Here is a 20784-nt window from a genome sequence, read left to right as displayed (position 1 = left end):
TCTGTCTCTGTTTTTTTCTCCTCTGCTGATGAGGAAAGACTATGACATACACCCAACACTACATCCTATTTCCAGAGTGACAGCACTCATGGAAGTGTATACACTGCTGCTGATAGGTACAAGATAAGTCATAGACTGAATTGATCAGTCCCATCCATGTCTCTCTGACTCACACACTAATGCACGTGCACACCTGCACAGTGCACACACAAACACACACACACACAAACACACACACATACACTTACACTCTCCAGTAACAAACTGATGGCTAGGAGCACCTTGCCTCCCTTCTGAATGGCACAGTCTCCTGAATAGAAAGGCCCCTGGGGAATGATAATTGATTGCTTCTATCTGCTCCTTATCCAGTCTTCTCTTCCACAAAGAACATTTATGGAAGAGTGGGCTTAGTTTTCCAAGGTTTCCCAAGCTGAATTTTTCTAAGTTCCACTTTCCCAAGATGGGAATATAAGAAAGAACTGAAAATCAAACTGGGGTCCTTCTCTCATACAGATACTGATGTGATTATACAGTTTTGATACTAGCATTAGAGTTTAACAATGCCCTTACAAAGTAGTATACTAGTATAATGTAATGTATGTGTAACCCATTGACCTAATACTTAAAGAACCCTGTAAAAGCCCCCTTTCTCTTATCTTCCATCTTGTAGCTTAGATTTTTGTTTCTGAAAATCCTTAGTTTTCTGGTTCTTGGGAGGGTTTGATGAGCAGGCCTTTATGCTCTTAGCCTGCTCATCTTTTTTCTCTTCTGATTTATCCTACTCACTGTGCCCTCTGTCAGTTCCCCCACCCCATAGACCAACCTCACAGTCCCTCCAACATTTAGGGTGTGCTGACACATTTGTTAACTTTTTTGATCCTTCTTACAACTCTGTGTACATTTCTGTTTTTGTTGGTTGGGATTTAAATTTTCTCTAGCAGCTTATGTTTCAATCATTTCTTCTTCTTCTTCTTTTTTTGCAGGAATTCTTTAAACCAAATTTAACTAACATGGAAGCTCAAGTGAGTTTTTGACGGTCTGCTTTAGAGCAAGCCTATCATCTAAATAAAGTTTAGCTTGTTTTACTTCCACAGTTTGAAAACGACGTCTCTTCTGTACACACGACATACAAGACTATAAAATTTTTTTTAACTTATTTAGGATAAAATGACTTCTATCTAGGTTAGAAGAATCAAAATGTTTTGATTATCACCCACGTTAAGGAACTATGTTTTGCTCCTCAAGTAGTCTTTCAACAAATATTCCTTGAGCACTCACTATACGGTTGACCCTTGCACAACACAGGTTTGAACTGCACAGGTCCACTTATATGCAGATATTTTTCAATAGTAAACATTACATTACTACAAGATCTGTGGTTGGTTGAATCCACAGATGCAGAACTGTGCATACAGAGGAACCGTGGATACAGGGGCTTACTATAAGTTATACACAGATTTTCAACTTTGTGAAGGGTTCAGTACCCCTACCCTCTGTGTTGTTCAAGGGTTAGCTGTATTTGGTTAGCAGGTATATTCAGCAAGTGCTTAGGGGACTAATATTCCTAGCAATAAATTGACCCAAAACATAGAGGGAAAAGCCTTCCCCACCTTATCCCTATCCCTATCCCACTCTAAAGAAACCGTGTATTAAAGCAGTGAGAACCAGACTTTAGTGTGCATAAGACTCACTGTAACATTTGCTAGCAATGCCGATTCCTGGGCTCACTCTCTGAGAGTCTGATTCAGTAGTTCTTGAGCAGAACCCAGGAATCTCCCTCTTTAATGGACATCCTAGTTGTGTGTGTGATATGGGCATTCCACAGACCACTCTTTGAGATAAACTGTTAGGGTAGCAAGAGAAGACCTTTAAAAGGCAAAAGTCCTCTTATTAACTGGAGTTACACTTATAGCAGAGAGAACCCAGACATACATCCTCCTATCCTCTTTCCTGGAGGGAAAGGAGTATCTGAAATAAATGATCTGGGAGGATGAACCTTCACCATCTGTTGGCCTCAGGACTCAGAAGCTCCAAGGACTGTGACCTGGCTTAGCAGGTTGGAAGCCTTAGACTTTCACCTTATTATGATCCCAGAAAGTATATTCAAAATAGGAACTACCATTCCTAATTCTCTAAAGAATTAGACATTGTAAAGGTGGGAAGTATCAGGAGGCACACTTCAAAGATCATTTTTCTTCTAAAGCAGTGGTTTTTTGGACACTTTTTTTTAAAGCATTGGAACCCTGTAGTTGCCTCTGCTCCCATACTCCTCTATACCCCATATTGGCCAAGAAGTTTGAATCTCTTTTCCATTCATTGCCTTTGTTTTTTGTTTTGTTTTTTTTTTTTTTTGATTCCATTCCTTTTCTGCCTTCTTTTGATTTTAACTGATCATTTTATGTGATTCCATTTTCTCTCAGCATATCAATTATACTTCTTCTTAAAATTTTCTTGTTGGTTGCCCCTAGAGTTTGCAATATACATTTACAGCTAATAAAAATCCACTTTCAAATAATACTCTGCTGCTTCATGGGTAATGCAAGTACCTTTTAACAGAATTTTCCAATTTCTCCCTCCTGTCCCTTATCATATTGCTGTCAATGAATTCACTTATCCATAAGCTGTAATCACTGAATGCATTATCGCTGTCATTATTTTGAGCAAACTGTTTTCTCCTAGGTCAATAAAGAATAAGAAAAATAAAAGTTATTATTTTACCTTCATTTATTCCTTCTCTAATGGTCTTTTCTTCTTTGTGTAGATCTGAGTTTCTGACATACCATTTTCCTTCTCTCTGAAGAACTTCTTTTAAAATTTCTTTCAAAGAAGGTCTGTTGTTTGCCTTAGGACATCTTTATTTCTCCTTAACTTTTGAAGGATAATTTCACCAGATAAAAAATTATAGGTTAGTGGGGTTTTTTCTTTCAACCCTTCAAATACTTCACTCTCTTCTTGCTTGCATGGTTTTTGAAGAGAAGGCAAATGCAATTCTTTTCTTGTCCCCCGGCTTCTTTCAAGATTTTCTCTTCGTCTTTGATTTTCCACAATTCAAATACTATATGTCTAGGTGTAGATTTTTTTGTATATGTCCTGCTTGTGATCTCTGAGATTACTGGATCAGTAGTTTCATGTCTGTCATTAATTTTGAAAAACTCTGTCATTATTACTTCAAATATTTCCTCTGTTCCTTTCTTTTTTTTCTTCCGCTATTTCTATTACATATATCTTGTACCTTTTGTAATTGTCCCATAGTTCTTGGATATTCTATTCTGTCTTTTTCATTGCTTTTTTCCTCTTTGCATTTCAGTTTTGGAATTTTCTACTGACCTCTTTTCAAGCTCACTGATTCTTCCCACAGCTGTATGTAGTCTATTGATGAACCCATCCAAGGCATTCTTCATTTCTGTTTCAGTGTTTTCAATTACTAGCATTTCCTTTTGATTCTCTGTTTGAATTTCCATCTCTCTGCTTACATTATTCAGACGTTCTTACATATTGTACACTTTTTTATTAGATCTGTTAGCATATTAATCATAGTTATTATAAATTGCTGGTCTGATAATTCCAAAATCTCTGCCATATCTGAGTCTGATTCTGATGCTTGCTTTTTGTCTCTTCATACTGTGGTTTTTTTTTGCCTTTTAGCATGCTTTATAGCATTTTGTTGAAAGTAACATATGATGCATCAGGTAAAAGGAACTGAGGCATATGGGCACTTAGTGTGTGAGGTTTTATGTTTATCTGGCTAGGAGTTAGGCTGTATTTAATGTTTGCTATAGCTGTGGTGTTAGTGGCTGAAATTTCCTCTCCTTATTTTTTATCTCCTCTGTTGTTTTGGGTTTTCCTAGAGATTCCTTCATAGGGTCTGAGGTTTGCAGTTCTTTTATCTGTAATCCCTGTTATTATACAGGAGCACTATTAATGTGGTAGTAGAATGTGAGATAAAAAGTGTTTTCTAGTCCCCTGAGTAGATCTCAGTCCATTAGTGAGCCGGAGTTGGGTATTTCCCTTCTCCCATGTCAGTTAGGCTATGGGAAAACAACAGTCTGTTAGGCTTTGGCAAAATAGTTTCCCTTGAGGGCAGGCCTTGTTAGGAAGACCAGAGAACTCTGGGTGTATTCCAATATGGTTCCTCTATCCTTCCCCATACCAGAAGCAGGAGGGAATTTTTCTCTGATCTTTACAATGAGAACCCAGTGGAGCTCCTGGGAGTAAAATTCAAGAATGTAGTGATGGGGCAGGGAGGCGGGTATGGAAGCTAAGGGCCCCCTTGGATTTTTAACTCTCAAGCTATTCTACACTGAGCCTTGAGAAATTCATCAACTACCATTTAAAGTTTTCCTACTGAGGAGATTGGCTCAAGATAGCAGACTAGAAGGACATGCTCTCACTCCCTCTTTTGAGAACACCAGAATCACAACTAACTGCTGAACAATCATCAACAAGAAGACACTGAAACTCACCAAAAAAGATACCCCACATGCAAAGACAAAGGAGAAGCCACAATGAGATGGTAGGAGGGATGCAATCACAATAAAATCAAATCCCATAACTGCTGGGTGGGTGACTTACAAACTGGAGAACACTTATACCACAGAAGTCCACCCACTGAAGTGAAGGTTCTGAGCCCCACATCAGGCTTCTGAACCTGGGGATCCAGCAACGGGAGGAGGAATTCCTGGAGAATCAGACATTGAAGGTTAGTGGGATCTGATTGTAGGACTTCAACAGAACTTGGGGAAACAGAGACTCCACTCTTGTAGGGCACACACAAAGTAGTGTGCACACTGGGACGCAGGGGAAGGAGCAGTGACCCCATAGGAGACGGAACTAGACCTACTGGCTAGTGTTGGAGGGTCTCCTGCAGAGGCAGGGGGAGGCTGTACCTCACTGTGATGACAAGGACACTGGCAATAGAAGCTCTGGGAAGTACTCCTTGGTATGAGCCCTCCCAGAGTCTGCCATTAGCCAAATCAAAGAGTCCAGGTAGGCTTGTGTTGGGTTGCCTCAGGCCAAACAACCAAGAGGGAGGGAACACAGTTCCACCCATCAGAAGACAAGCAGATTAAAGTTTTACTGTGCTCTGCCCACCAGAGCAACAGCCAGCTCTACCCACCACCAGTCCCTCCCATCAGGAAAATTGCACAAGCCCCTTAGATAGCCTCATCCACCGGAGGGCAGACAGCAGAAGCAACAAGAACAACAGTCCTGCAGCCTGTGGAACAAAAACCACATTCACAGAAAGACAAGATGAAAAGGCAGTGAGCTATGTACCAGATGAAGGAACAAGAAGAAACCTCAAAAAAACTAAATGAAGTGGAGATAGACAACCTTCCAGAAAAAGAATTCAGAATAATGATAGTGAAGATGATCCAGGACCTCAGAAAAACAATGGAGGCAAAGATGGAGAAGATACAAGAAATGTTTAACAAAGACCTAGAAGAATTAAAGAACAAACAAACAGAGATGAACAATACAATAACTGAAATGAAAACTAAACTAGAAGGAATCAATAGCAGAATAACTGAGGCAGAAGAACGGATAAGTGACCTGGAACACAGAGTGGTGGAATTCACTGCTGCGGAAGAGAATAAAGAAAAAAGAATGAAAAGAAATGAAGACAGCCTGAGAGACCTCTGGGACAACATTAAATGCAACAACATTCGCATTACAGGGGTTCCAGAAGGAGAAGAGAGAGAGAAATGACCAGAGAAAATATTTGAAAAGATTATAATTGAAAACTTCCCTAACATGGGAAAGGAAATAGCCACCCAAGTCCAGGAAGCACAGAGAGTCCCATACAGGATAAACCAAAGGAGAAACATGCTGAGACACTTAATAATCAAATTGGCAAAAATTAAACACAAAGAAAAATTATTGAAAGCAGCAAGGGAAAAATGACAAATAGCATACAAGGGAGCTCCCATAAGGTTAACAGCTGATTTCTCAGCAGAAACTCTAGAAGCCAGAAGGGACTGGCATGATATACTTGAAGTGATAAAAGGGAAGAACCTACAACCAAGATTACCTGGCAAGGATCTCATTCAGATTCGATGGAGAAATCAAAAGCTTTACAGACAAACAAAAGGTAAGAGAATTCAGCACCACCAAACCAGGTCTACAACAGATGCTAAAGGAACTTCTCTAAGTGGGAAACACAAGAGAAGAAAAGGACCTACAAAAACAAACCCAAAACAATTAAGAAAATGGTCATAGGAACATACATATCAATAATTACCTTAAACCTGAATGGATTAAGTGCTCCAACCAAAAGACACAATCTTGCTGAATGGATACAAAAACAAGACCCATATATATGCTGTCTACGAGAGACCCACTTCAGACGTAGGGACACATAGAGACTGAAAGTGAGGGGATGGACAAAGATATTGCATGCAAATGGAAATCAAAAGAAAGCTGGAGTAGCAACACTCATATCAGATAAAATAGACTAAAACAAAGAATGTTACAAGAGACAAGGACACTACATAATGCTCAAGGGATCAATCCAAGAAGATATAACAGTTATAAATATATATGCGCCCAACATAGGAACACATCAATACATAAGGCAACTGCTAATAGCTATAAAAGAGGAAATTGACAGTAACACAATAATAGTGGGGTACTTTAACACCTCACGTGTGCCAATGGACAGAACATCCAAACAGAAAATTAATGAGGAAACACAAGCTTTAAATGACACAATAGACCAGATAGATTTAATTGATATTTATAGGACATTCCACCAAAAAACAGCAGATTACACTTTCTTCTTCTTTTTGTAGTTATTTCTGAGATATACATTTTAAAGTAATAACTAGAATTATGACTGGTAACATTATACCAGAACATATAAGATTTTTAGAAATTTCATGTAATGTCTGAAACATTTATATTAACATATTTCCATACAAATAACCCAAAGAAAGTTTAGTACTAGTTGTCTTTTTGTTTGTATGTTTTTTTATACTGCAGGTTCTTCTTAGTCATCAATTTTATTCACATCAGTGTATACATGTCATTCCCAATCGCCCAATAGAGCACACAACAATCCCAAACCCACCGTGGTTTTCCCCCCTTGGTGTCCATACGTTTGTTCTCTACATCTCTGTCTCAACTTCTGCCCTGCAAACCGGTTCATCTGTACATTTTTCTAGGTTCAACATACATGCATTAATATACGATACTTGTTTTTCTCTTTCTGACTTACTTCACTCTGTTTGACAGTCTCTAGATCCATCCACATCTCAACAAATGACTCAATTTCATTCCTTTATATGGCTGAGTAATATTCCATTGTTTATATGTACCACAACTTCTTTATCCATTCGTCTGTCGATGGGCATTTATGTTGCTTCCATGACTTGCTTATTGTAAATAGTGCTGCAATGAACATTGGGGTGCATGTGTCTTTTGGAATTATGGTTTTCTCTGGGTATATGCCCAGTAGTGGAATTGCTGGATCATATGGTAATTCTACTTTTGGTTTTTTTTTTTTTTTTTTCAGTATGCGGGCCTCTCACTGTTGTGGCCTCTCCTGTTGCGGAGCACAGGCTCCGGACACGCAGGCTCAGTGGCCATGGCTCACAGGCCCAGCCACTCTGCGCCATGTGGGATCTTCCCGGACCAGGGCATGAACCCGTGTCCCCTGCATCGACAGGCGGACTTTCAAACCCTGCGCCACCAGGGAAGCCCTATTTTTAGTTTTTAAGGAACATCCGTACTGTTTTCCATAGTGGCTGTATCAATTTACATTCCCACCAACAGTGCAATAGGGTTCCCTTTTCTTCACACCCTCTCCAGCATTTGTTGTTTGTAGATATTCTGATGATACCCATTCTAACTGGTGTGAGGTGATACCTCATTGTAGTTTTTGTTTGTTTGTTTGTTTTGTGGTACACGGGCCTCTCACTCTTGTGGCCTCTCCCATTGCAGAGCACAGGCTCCGGATGCGCAGGCTCAGCGCCCATGGCTCACTGGCCTAGCCGCTCCACGGCATGTGGAATCCTCCCGGACTGGGGCACAAACATGTGTCTCCTCCATCGGCAGGCGGACTCTCAACCACTGCGCCACCAGGGTAGCCCCCCTCATTGTAGTTTTGCTTTGCATTTCTCTAATAGTTAGTGATGTTGAGCAGCTTTTCATGTGCTTCTTGGCCATCTGTATGTCTTCTACGGAGAAATGTCTATTTAAGTCTTCTGCCTATTTTTGAATTGAGTTGTTTATTTCATTAATATTGAGCTGCATGAGCCATTTATATTTTTGGAGATTAATCCTTTGCCCAATGATTCATTTGCAAATATATTCTCCCATTCTGTGGGATGTCTTTTCGTCTTGTTTATGGTTTCCTTTGCTGTGCAAAAGCTTTTAAGTTTCATTAGGTCCCATTTATTTATTTTTGTTTTTATTTCCATTACTCTAGGAGGTGGATCAAAAAAGATCTTCCTGTGATTTATGTCAAAGAGTGTTCTTCCTATGTTTTCCTCTAAGAGTTTTATAGTGTCTGTCTTACATTTAGGTCTAATCCACTTTGAGTTTATTTTTGTGTATGGTGTTAGGGAGTGTTCTAATTCATTCTTTTACACGTAGCTGTCCACTTTTCCCAGCACCACTTATTGAAGACACTGTATTTTCTCCATTGTATATCCTTGCCTCCTTTGTCATAGATTAGTTGACCATAAGTGTGTGGGTTTACCTCTGGGCTTTCTATCTTGTTCCATTGATCTATGTTTCTGTTTTTGTGCCAGTACCATATTGTCTTGATTACTGTAGCTTTGTAGTATACTCTGAAGTTAGGCAGTCTGATTCCTCCAGCTCCGTTGTTTTCCTTCAAGACTGCTTTTGCTATTCAGAGTCTTTTGTGTCTCCACATAAATTTTAAGATGATTTGTTCTAGTTCCGTAAAAAATGCCATTGGTAATTTGATAGGGATTGCAGTGAATCTGTAGATTGCTTTCAGTAGTATAGTCATTTTCACAATATTGATTCTTCCAATCCAAGAACATGGTATGTCTCTCCATCTATTGGTATCTTTAATTTCTTTCATCAGTGTCTTACAGTTTTCTGCATACAGGTCTTTTGTCTCCCTAGGTAGGTTTATTCCTAGGTATTTTATTCTTTTTGTTGCCATGGTAAATGGGAGTGTTTCCTTAATTTCTTTTTCAGATTTTTCATCATTAGTGTATAGGAATTCAAGAGATTTCTGTGAATTAATTTTGTATCCTGCAACTTTACCAGATACATTGGTTAGCTCTAGTAGTTTCCTGGTGGCATTTTTAGGATTCTCTATGTATAGTATAATGTCATCTGAAAACAGTGATAGTTTTACTTCTTCTTTTCCAATTTTTATTACTTTTATTCCTTTTTCTTTTCTGATTACTGTAGTTAGGACTTTGAAAACTATGTTGAATAATAGTGGCAAGAGTGGACATCCTTGTCTCGTTCCTGATCTTAGAGGAAATGCTTTCAGTTTTTCACAATTGAGAATGATGTTTGCTGTGGGTTTGTCGTATATGGCCTTTATTATGTTGAGGTAGGTTCCCTCTATGCCCACTTTCTGGAGAGTTTTTCTCTTAAATCGGTATTGCATTTTGTCAAAATATTTTTCGGCATCTATTGAGATGATCATATGGTTTTTCTTCTTCAATTTGTTGATATGGTGTATCACATTGATTGATTTGCGTATATTGGAGAATAGTTTCATCCCTGGGGTAAACCCCACTTGATCATGGTGTATGATCCTTTTAATGTGTTCTTGGATTCTGTTTGCTACTACTTTGTTCTGGATTTTTGCCTCTATATTCATCAGTGATATTGGTCAGTAATTATTTTTTTTGTAGTATCTTTGTCTGGTTTTGGTATCAGGGTGAATGTGGCCTCATAGAATGAGTTTGGGAGTGTTCCTCCCTCTGCAATCTTTTGGAAGAATTTGAGAAGGATGGGTGTTGGCTCTTCTATAAATGTTTGATAGAATTCCCCTGTGAAGCCATCTGGTCCTGGACTTCTGTTTGTTGGAATATTTTTAAACACAGTTTCAAATTCTTTACTTGTGACAGGTCGGGTCATATTTTCTATTTCTTCCTGGTTCAGTCGTGGAAGGTTATACCTTTCTAAGAATTTTTCCATTTCTTCCAGGTTGTCCATTTTATTGGCATAGAGTTCCTTATAGTGGTCTCTTAGGATGATTTGTATTTATGCAGTGTCTGTTGTAACTTCTACTTTTTATTTCTAATTTTGATTTGAGTCCTCACCATCTTATTCTTGATGAGTCTGGCTAATGGTTTATCAATTTTGTTTATCTTCTCAAATAATCAGCTTTTGGTTTCCTGGTCTTTGCTATTGTTTCCTTTGTTCCTATTTCATTTCTTTCTGCTTGGATCATTACGATTTCTTTCCTTCTGGTAACTTGGGTTTTGTTTGTTCTTCTTTGTCTAGTTCCTTTAGGTGTATGGTTAGATTGTTTATTTGAGTTTTTTCCTTGTTTCTTGAGGTAGGCTTGTATAGCTATACACTTCCCTCTTAGAAGTTCTTTTGCTGCATCCCATAGGTTTTGGATCATTGGGTTTTCATTTTCATTTGTCTCTAGGTATTTTTTGATTTCCTCTTTGATTTCTTCAGTGATCTCTTGGTTATTTAGTAACGTATTGTTTAACCTCCATATGTTTGTGTTTTTTATGTTTTTTCCTCTCTAATTGATTTCTAATCACAAAGTGTTGTTTGTGGTCAGAAAAGATGCTTGATATGATTTCAATTTTATTAAACTTACTGAGGCTTGATTTGTGAGCCAAGATGTGATCTATCCTGGAGAATGTTCCATGCGCACTTGAGAAGAAAGTGTAATCTGCTGTTTTTGTATGGAATGTCCAATAAATATCAATTAAATCTATCTGGTCTTTTGTGTCATTTAAAGCTTCTGTTTCCGTATTTATTTTCATTTTGGATTATCTGTCCATTAGTGTAATTGAAGTGTTAAAGTCCCCCACTATTATTGCGTTACTGCCAATTTCCTCTTTTATAGCTGTTAGCAGTTGCCTTATGTAGTCTTTATTTTAAAGCCTATTTTGTCTGATATGAGTATTGCTATTCCAGCTTTCTTTTGATTTCCATTTGCATGGAATAACTTTTTCCATCTCCTCACTTTCAGTCTCTATGTGTCCCTAGATCTGAAGTGGGTCTCTTGTAGACAGCATATGCTGCTTGCTTTTGTCAAGAAGCATAAAGAAAAGACAATTACTTTTTTTTTTTTTTTTTGCGGTACATGGGCCTCTCACTGTTGTGGCCTCTCACGTTGTGGAGCACAGGCTCCGGATGCACAGGCTCAGCGGCCGTGGCTCACAGGCCCAACTGCTCTGCGGCATGTGGGATCTTCCCGGACCGGGGCACGAACACATGTCCCCTGCATTGGCAGGCGGACTCTCAACCACTGCATCACCAGGGAAGCCCGATAATTACTTTTGGAAGTCTTAGTGTGTATATGTTAATCCCAAACTCCTAATTTATTCCCACACCCCTCCTTTCCACTTTGGTAACCATAAGTGTGTTTTCAGAGTCTGTGAATCTCTTTCTGTTTTGTAAATAAGTACATTTGTATCATTTTTTTAGATCCACATATAAGTGATATCATATTTATCTTCCTCTGACTTACTTCACTTAGTATAATAATCTCTAGGTCCATCCATATTGCTGCAAATGACATTATTTCATTTTTATGGCTGAGTAATATTCCATTGTATATATGTACCACATCCTCTTTATCCATTCGTCTGTCGATGTACATTTAGCTTACTTCCATGTCTTAGCTATTGTAAATAGTGCTGCAATGAACATTGGGGTGCATGTGTCTTTTTGAATTATGGTTTTCTTCGGATATATCCTCAGGAGTGAGACTGCTGGATCATATGGTAGTTCTATTTTTAGTTTTTTAAGGTACCTTTATACTGTTCTACATAGTGGTTGTACCAATTTACATTCCCTCCAACAGTGTAGGAGGATTCCCTTTTCTCCACACCATCTCCAGCATTTATTGTTTGTAGGCTTTATGATGATGGCCATTCTGACTGGTGTGAGATGGTACCTCATTGTAGTTTTGACTTGCATTTCTCTAATAATTAGTGATGTTGAACATCTTTTCATGTGCCTTTTGGCCACCTGTATGTCTTCTTTGGAGAAGTGTCTATTTATGTCTTCTGCCCATTTTTAATTGGGTTGTTTGTTTTTTCGATATTGAGCTGCATGAGCTGTTTGTATATTTGGGAGATTAATCCCTTGTTGGTCGCTTCATTTGCAGATATTTTCTACCATTACGGGGGTTATCTTTTTGATTTTGGTTTCTTTTTCTGTGCTAAAGCTTTTAAGTTTAATTGGGTACCATTTGTTTATTTTTGTTTTATTTTCATTACTCTAAGAGGTGGATTCAAAAAGATATTGCTGCAGTTTATGTCAAAGAGTGTTCTAGCTATGTTTTCCTCTAAGAGTTTAATAATATTCAGTCTTACATTTAGGTCTTTAATCCATTTTGAGTTTATTTTTGTGTATTGTGTTAAAGAATGTTATAATTTTATTATTTTACATGTACCTGTCTGGTTTTCCCAGCACCACTTATTGAAGAGACTGTCTTTTCTCCATTGTATATTCTTGCCTCCTTTGTTATAGGTTAATTTACCATAGGTACATGAGTTTATTTCTAGGCTTTCTATCCTTTTCCATTGATCTACATTTCTATTTTTGTGCCAGTACCATAATGTTTTTGGTTTTTTGTTTGTTTGTTTGTTTTCTCTGCGGTACGTGGACCTCTCACTGCTGTGGCCTCTCCCGTTGTGGAGCACAGGCTCTGGATGCGCAGGCTCAGCGGCCATGGCTCATGGGCCCAGCTGCTCTGCGGCATGTGGGATCCTCCTGGACTGGGGCACGAACCCGTGTTCCCTGCATCGGCAGGTGGACTCTCAACCAGTGCACCACCAGGGAAGCCCTACCATACTGTTTTGATAACTGTAGCTTTGTAGTATACTCTGGAGTCAGGGCGCCTGATCCCTCCAGTCCTGTTTTTCTTTCCCAGGAAGGGACTCCATTCTTAAAGCCACGCAAAAAATCTCACATGCTCTGAGTTCCACCATGGAGGCAGTAGTTTGAAAGGAGCCTGTGTCCAACCCATTTATTGATCTTGGACAACATCCTGGAGAGGCAGGAGTCGGCTCGGACTCCCCTTGGGGATGGAAACATGGCAGCAGCCATTTGGTGGTAATCATTTTACTGCAATAACAATGGTGATGGCAAATGCCAATTTGGAATAATCCCTCTAGCCTAGTAGCACTGGGTGCTAACATGTCCACCAGCAGGATGGCACCAGTATCAAGTCCCCCCAAGACCAAGCAGTCAACCACACAGGGACCCAGCACTGCCCACCAGCAGGCCGGTACCAGCCTCAACTCCCCTCAGGCCATGTAGATAGCTGCATGAGGACCAGGTTCCGACCTCCAGTAGGCCAACAGCCTCTTCAAAAGACACAGACTCAGCCAGCTGAGCCAGGGTCCAGCCCTGCCTATGAGGACACCCAGCGTAGTCAGCCCCACTGCAACATAAGGGCACACACAGCCCACATCATGGGCTCTTATAGAGCATATAACTGATGACCAGAGGGGAGCATTCTGCTGGGCCCCATAGGACCACTTCTACATAAGACCACTTCTCCAATATTGGGAAATATAACTGACCAACCTAAAAATAGAAATAAACAGAGAGGATTGGGAAAAATGAGGAGACAGAGGAATATCTTCCAAAAGGAGGAACAAGACATAACCTCAGAAAAAGAACTATATGAGGTGATGATAAGCAATCCACCCAATATAGAGTTCAAGGTAATGATCATAAAATTGCCTGCCAAACTTGGGAAAAGAATGGAAAACACAGTGGGATTTTCAAAGAAGAGAAATATGAAGAAGAATCTAACAGAACCAAAAAATACAATAAGTGAAAAAAATACACTAGAAGTCAACAGTAGATTAGATGATACAGAAGAAAGAATCAGCAAACTGGAAGACAGAGTGGTGGAAATCACCCAAGGTGAACAGAAAAAAGAATTTTTAAAACTGAGGATAGTTTAAGAGATGTCTGGGACAACATCATGTGTACTAACATTTGCATTATAAGGGTGCATAAAGAGAATAGAGAGAGAGAAAGGGGCAGAGAACTTCTATGAAGATATATAATGGTAAACTTCCCTAACCTGGGGAAGGAAACAGATATCCAGGTCCAGGAAGCCCAGAGAGTTTCAAACAAAATGAAACCAAAGAGATCTACACTAAGACAAATTGTAATCAGAATGGCAAAAATGAAAGAGAATTTTTGAAACAACAAGGAAAAAGCAACTAGTTATGAATAAGGGAACTCCCATAAGACTCTCAGCTGACTTTTAAGCAGGAACTTTGCAGGCTATAATGGAGAGACATGATATTTAAAATGATGAAAGGCAAAAAAATCTACAACCAAGTATACTTTAACTGGCAAGGCTTTCATTTAGATTTAAAAGAAAGATAAAGAGTTTCATAATAGAAACCTAAAAGAGTTCAGTACCACTAAACCAACTTTACAAGAAATGTTAAAGAGACCTCTCTAAGTGGAAAAGAAAAGGCCACAACTAGAAATATGAAAATTACAAACACAATATCATTAGTAAAGGCAAACATACAGTAAAGGGACTAGATCTGCAATTTTAAGGTAGTAGGAAGGTTAAAAGACAGTAGTAAAATTGTCTACATCCACAATAAGTAGTTCAGGGATACACACATAAACCTCATGGTAATCACAAATCAAAAATATGTAATAGATATACCAGAAAGAGAAAGGAATCCAAACATAACACTAAAGATAGTCATCAAATCACAAGGAATCCTAAAACAAATAAAACGGCAATAAGGATGTCAAAAATTACTTTAAATGTAAATGGACTAAATGTTCCAATCAAAAGCCATAGAGTGGCTGAATGGATACAAGAAAACAAGACGCACATAAATGCTGCCTATAAGAGACTCACTTAGATCAAAAGACACACATAAACTGAAAGTGAGGGGATGGAAAAATATTCCATTCAAATGGAAACGAAAAGAAAGCTGGGGTAGCAATACTTATATCAGACAAAATAGACCTTAAAACAGAGTCTGTAACAAGAGACAAGGACATTACATAATGATAAAGGGACCAACCCAACAATAAGATATAATAATTGTAAATATATATGCACCCAACACAGGAACACCTAAATATATAAAGCAAATATTAACAGACATAAGGGGAGAAATTGAGAGTAGCGTGGTAATAGCAGGCAACTTTAACTCCACTAACAAAAATGTACAGATCAACCAGAAAGAATGTCAATAATGAAACACTGACCTTAAATGACACATGATATCAGATGGACTTAATAGATATATAGAACATCCCACCCAAAAGGTGCAGAATACATTCTTCTCAAGTGCATATGGAATATTCTCCAGGATAAATCACATGATAGGCCACAAAACAAGTCTCAATAAACTTAAGAAAATTGAAATACTATCAAGCATCTTTTCCAACAACAGTATGAGACTAGAAATCAACTACAAGGAAAAAAATGCAAAAATAAAGCAAAACAAAACATGTGGCGGCTAAGCAATGGGTCACTGAAGAAACAAAAGAGGAAATATTTTTTAAATGCCTGGAGTCAATGAAAATAGAAACACAATGACCAAAAATCTACAGGACACAGCAAATGTAGTTCTAAGACGGAAGTTTATAGCAATACAAGCCTACCTCAGGAAACAACAAACATGTCAAATAATTAACCTGACCTTACGCCTAAAGGAACTACAAGATGAACAAATGAAACCCAAGATTAGTAGAAGGAAAAAATAATGAAGATCAGAGCAGAAATAAATAAAATAGAAACTTTAAAAATCTATAATTGGGCGATTGAGATTGACATGTATACACTGATGTGTATAAAATTGATGACTAATAAGAACCTGCTGTATAAAACAAATAAAATTCAAAAATTAAAAAGAACTGTAGAAAAATTGATTAAATTAAGAGCTGATTCTTTGGGGAAAAAATTGACAAATCTTTAGCTAGACTGACCAAGAAAAAGAGAGGATTTAAATAAATAAAGTTAGAGATGAAAGAAGTTACAACTGATACTGCAGAAATACAAGGAATCATAAGAGACTACTATAAACAAGTTCATGTCAAAAAATTGGATAACCTAGAAGAAATAGATAAACTCCTATAAATGTACAATCTTCCAAGACTCAGGAATAAATAGAAAATATGAATAGATTGATTACTAGTAAGGAGGTTGAAACAGTAATAAAAATTCTCCCAACAAAGAAAATCCCCAGACCAGATGACTTCACTGGTGAATTCCACAAAACACTCAAAGAAGAGTTAACATCTATCTTCAATCTGTTCCAAAAAAATTGAAGCAGAAGGAACACATCCAAGTACATTTTACAAAGCAAGTATTACCCTGATACCAAAAGGACAAGGACAATGACCAAAAAAGAAAATTACAGGCCAATATCCTTGCTGAACATAGATGCAAAAATCCTCAACAAAATATTAATAAACCAAATCCAACAATACATTAAAACAATCATACACCATGACCAAGTGGGATTTATTCTATGGATGCAAGGATGGCTCAACATCTGCAAATCAATCAACATGGTACATCACATTAACAAAATGAAGAATAAAAATCATATCATCTCAATAGATGTAGAAAAAACATTTGACAAAATTCAACATCCATTTATGATTTAAAAAAAAAAAAACACTCAACAAAGTGGGTATAGCGGGTACATACCTCGGCATTATAAAGACCATATGTGACAAATCCACAGCCAACATACTCAACTGTGAAAAGCTGAAAGCATTTCCTCTAAGATCAGGACCAAGACAAGGATACCCACTATCACTACTTTTATTCAATCTTGTAGTGGTGGTTCTAGCCATAGCAATTAGGTAAGAGAAAGAAATAAAGGAATCCAAATTGGAAAGGAAGAAGTAAAACTTTCTCTCTTTGCCTATGGCATGATACTATATATAGAAAACCCTAAACAGTCCACCAAAAAAAAAAAAAAATGTTGTAACTAGTGAATTTAATAAAGTCACGGGATACAATATCAATATCCAGAAATCTCTTATTTTTCCATAAACTAATAAATAACTTTAAGAAAGAGAAATTAAGAAAACAATCCCTTTTACAATTGCATCAAAAATAATAAAATACCTAGGAATAAATTTAAGCAAGGAGGTAAAGGACATGTTCACTGAAAACTATACAACACTGCTGAAAGAAATTGAAGAAGACACAAATAAATGGAAAAGTATTGTGTTTATGCATTGGAAGAATTAGTATTGTTAAAATGTCCATAGTACCTAAAACAGTCTGCAGATTCAGTGTACTCCCTATCAAAATTCCAACGGCATATTTCACAGAACTAGAACAAATAATCCTAAAATCTGCGTGGAACCACAAAAGACCCAAATAGCCAAAACAATCTTGAGAATAAAGAACTAAACAGGAGGCTTCATGCTCCCTGATTTCAAGCTATACTACAAAGCTACAATAATCAAAACAAGATGGCACTCTCACAAAAACAGACACACAGATCAATGGAACAGAATAGAGAGTCCAGATATAAATCCACACATATATGGACAATTAATTTACAACAAGGGAAGTAAGAATATACAATGACAAAAAAACAGCCTTTTCAATAAATAGTGTTGGGAAAACTGGATCACTATCTTATACCACATACAAGAATTAACTCAAAATGAATTAAAGTATTGAATGTAAGACCTAAAATCATAAAATTCCTAGAAGAAAACAGGCAGTATCTTCTTTGACATCAATCTTAACAATGTTTTTGTGGACCTGACTCCACAATCTACTTAAAGAGAGAAGATATTTGTAAATCATATATTTGATAAGGGGTTAATATCCAAAATATATGAAGAATTCATACAATTCAACAAAAAAGGCAAACAACATGATTTTAAAATAGGCAGAGGACCTGAATTGACATTTTTCCAAAGAAGACATACAGATGACCAACAGGCACATGGAAAGATGTTCAACATTACTAATTATTAGGGAAATGCAAATCAAAACCACAATGAAGTATCACCTCACACCAATAGAATGGCTATTACCAAAAAGACAAGAAATAACACATGTTGGAGAGGATGTGGAGAAAAGGGAACTCTTGTACACTGTTGGTGGGACTGTAGATTGGTGCAGCTACTATGGAAAACAGTATGGAGATTCCTCAAAAGATTATGAATATAACTACTGTATGACCCCACTATTCCACTTCTAGGTATATATCTGAAGAATATGAAAATACTAATTTGAAAAATATATTCCCTATGTTCATTGCAGCATTATTTACAATAGCCAAGATTTGGAAAAAAACAAAGTATACATCGATGGATGAATGGATAAAGAAGATATGGTGTATATTTATATATACACAATGGAATACTATTCAGCCATAAAAGAATGAAATTCTGCCATTTGAGACAACATGGATGGACCTTGAATGTATTAAGTGAAATAAGTCAGACAAAGACAGATACCATATGATTTCACTCATATGTGGAACCAAAGAGAAACAATGAGCAAACAAAATAAAACAAAAACAACTCATAGATACAGAGAACAGATTAGCAGTTACCAAAGGGAAAGGGGATTGGGAGGTGGGCGAAGTGGGTGAAGGGGATCAACTGTATGGTGAAGGATGGCAACTAGACTTGTGATGGTGATCACTTTGTAGTATATATCAACATTAAATTAAAATTCTGTACACCTAAATCATATAATTTTTTAAAAGTTTATAAAATTCTACACCGTTTTCTCTTCCAGAGTCAGTTGCCTAGGGTGTAGGCCTGGCCTGAAATAGCTATTATTTTAGAAACATCTTTAAAGTAATTTTTATAAAACTAATGTGTATGTGCTTCTTTTTTTAAAAAATAAATCAACAGTATATCATGTTAAGTGGTAATCAACCTTCTCAAACCCACTGTGATAGTTTGCTGTTTCCCAACATCTATCCAACACATTACTCTTAATAATGGAATCACCAAGTTTTAGCTGTGCCCATGACTACCTAACTGGAATTAATTGTCATTTCCCAGTCTCCCTTGAAGTAGATATGGCCATTTGACCAATGTCAGGCCAAGGGTATCTAATAAAAGTGTGAAATATCCATTCAAGTCTTTTAAGAATGAAAATGCTTGCCAACCATTTTCTCTTTTCTCTTTTTGTAAGCTGGATCACAATTATAGTGCTGGCTGACAAGGTCCCACCGTATAGATGGGGCATCTTCCTAAGGAATTATATTGCCTGTGTCTCTGGATGACCTCGTGAAGAAGAGATGCCTTTCTCTGGACTGTTAGGTGAGAGAAAAATCCCTATCTCATTTGAGTAACTTTATTTTGTGCCTTTTTATTATAGCAGCTTATACTTTACCTTAAGTGATACAAAAACTGCTACCAAGAGTAGAGTACTGCCATAACAAAAACCTAAAATATGTGACATTGATTAATCAGTCACTATGCAGCAAGGAAACATATAATGGAAGGTTAGAAAGGTGGTTACATTTGTAATGTCATAGAAGAATATTTGGTGAACCTGTTACTGCTGATAATGTGGAGACCAGACCATGTGCTTGTTGTACCCATAGCTTTCTAAAGGAAGTGGTCCAAAAAACAAAACAAAACAAAAAGATAGAATGTTGGTGTGTGTTTATGTGTTAGCTGTTCCATGCTGCTTTTAGCAAGGTATCATGAGAGATATATCAGGCAAAAATTAACCCATTTACAAGTAAAAATGAAAGCTAAGGGAGTCATATTCTCTTAATGTGGCTTACAATTAAAACTAATATAACATCTAATAATTTGGACCCTCAAAGCTGGGAAAGTCAACTGCAACTATGCCTCATAAAGCAGAGCCTTTGGTCAGTACCATTTTCAAAAATTGCTCATTAAGACTTTTCATATGGACTGTGGTGGCCCTGTAGATGTGATGCCTTCCTAATCCAGCCTGTTGTTTTAGATGACCTTAAAATAGCCACCGTTAAAATAACAGAGAATTAAATTTGCTAAGCACAGAAGTGAATAAATAAGAGTTGGAAGGCTTAAGAACCATGATAAGAAGAAATTTTGACATGGAACCAACTGGTAGTAAATAGATTGAAAGCTTACTAAATTTTGATGGAATTGTATTCTCAACAAAACCACAAATCTGGCCTGAAAATGCCAGTAATTTTTCAGTCTATAAAACAACCACCAGCCCCCAAACTTGTATTAGAAAGCAGGCTGTGAAATTTATACAACCTCCAAAGAGGCCCACTTTCCAATTCCAACTTCAGATGTGGCCTAGAGGAAAATAGATAAGGAAATTTGTCTCAGAAGGCAAAGTCACAAGCCCCAGAGGACTAGAGACAAGGGAGTTTCTCCCATAGAATAGAATCAGGATCTAACAAAGTGTCTTAGTTCAGGCTTCTATAATAGAATACCATTGACTGGCTAGCTTATAAACAACAGAAATTTATTTCTGCCATTTCTGGAGGCTGAGAAGTCCAAGATTAAGGCACCAGCAGCTTCTATGTCTGGTGAGAACCCACTTTTGGTATATAGATAACTGTCTTCTTGCTCTTTGTGCACATGGCAGAAAGGAGAAGGGAGATTTTGGGGGTCTATTTTGTAAAGGCACTAATACCATTTATTAGGACTCTAGCCTCA

General features: G+C 37.5%; 1 protein-coding gene across 5 annotated transcripts in view; it reads left to right on the top strand.

The window, feature by feature from the left end:
* Positions 1-10813, top strand: part of RGS22 (regulator of G protein signaling 22) — a 165660-nt gene extending 154847 nt beyond the window's left edge. For 3 of the 5 annotated variants that reach the window (XM_060287494.1, XM_060287496.1, XM_060287493.1), the window contains one exon: positions 7939-10813. In XM_060287494.1, the coding sequence (XP_060143477.1) occupies positions 7939-8215 (277 nt within the window). In that variant the 3' untranslated portion in view covers positions 8216-10813. Of the gene's footprint in view, positions 1-983; positions 1291-7938 lie in introns of those variants that run through there. The other 2 variants (XM_060287497.1, XM_060287495.1) reach the window with 1 other exon arrangement.
* Positions 10814-20784: the final 9971 nt, after the last annotated feature.

Source organism: Globicephala melas, chromosome 17 (genome assembly GCF_963455315.2).
Source record: "Globicephala melas chromosome 17, mGloMel1.2, whole genome shotgun sequence".
Taxonomy (NCBI): domain Eukaryota; kingdom Metazoa; phylum Chordata; class Mammalia; order Artiodactyla; family Delphinidae; genus Globicephala; species Globicephala melas.
Note: the sequence above shows the minus strand (reverse complement) of the source record. Positions and strands in the feature narration are given on the sequence as shown.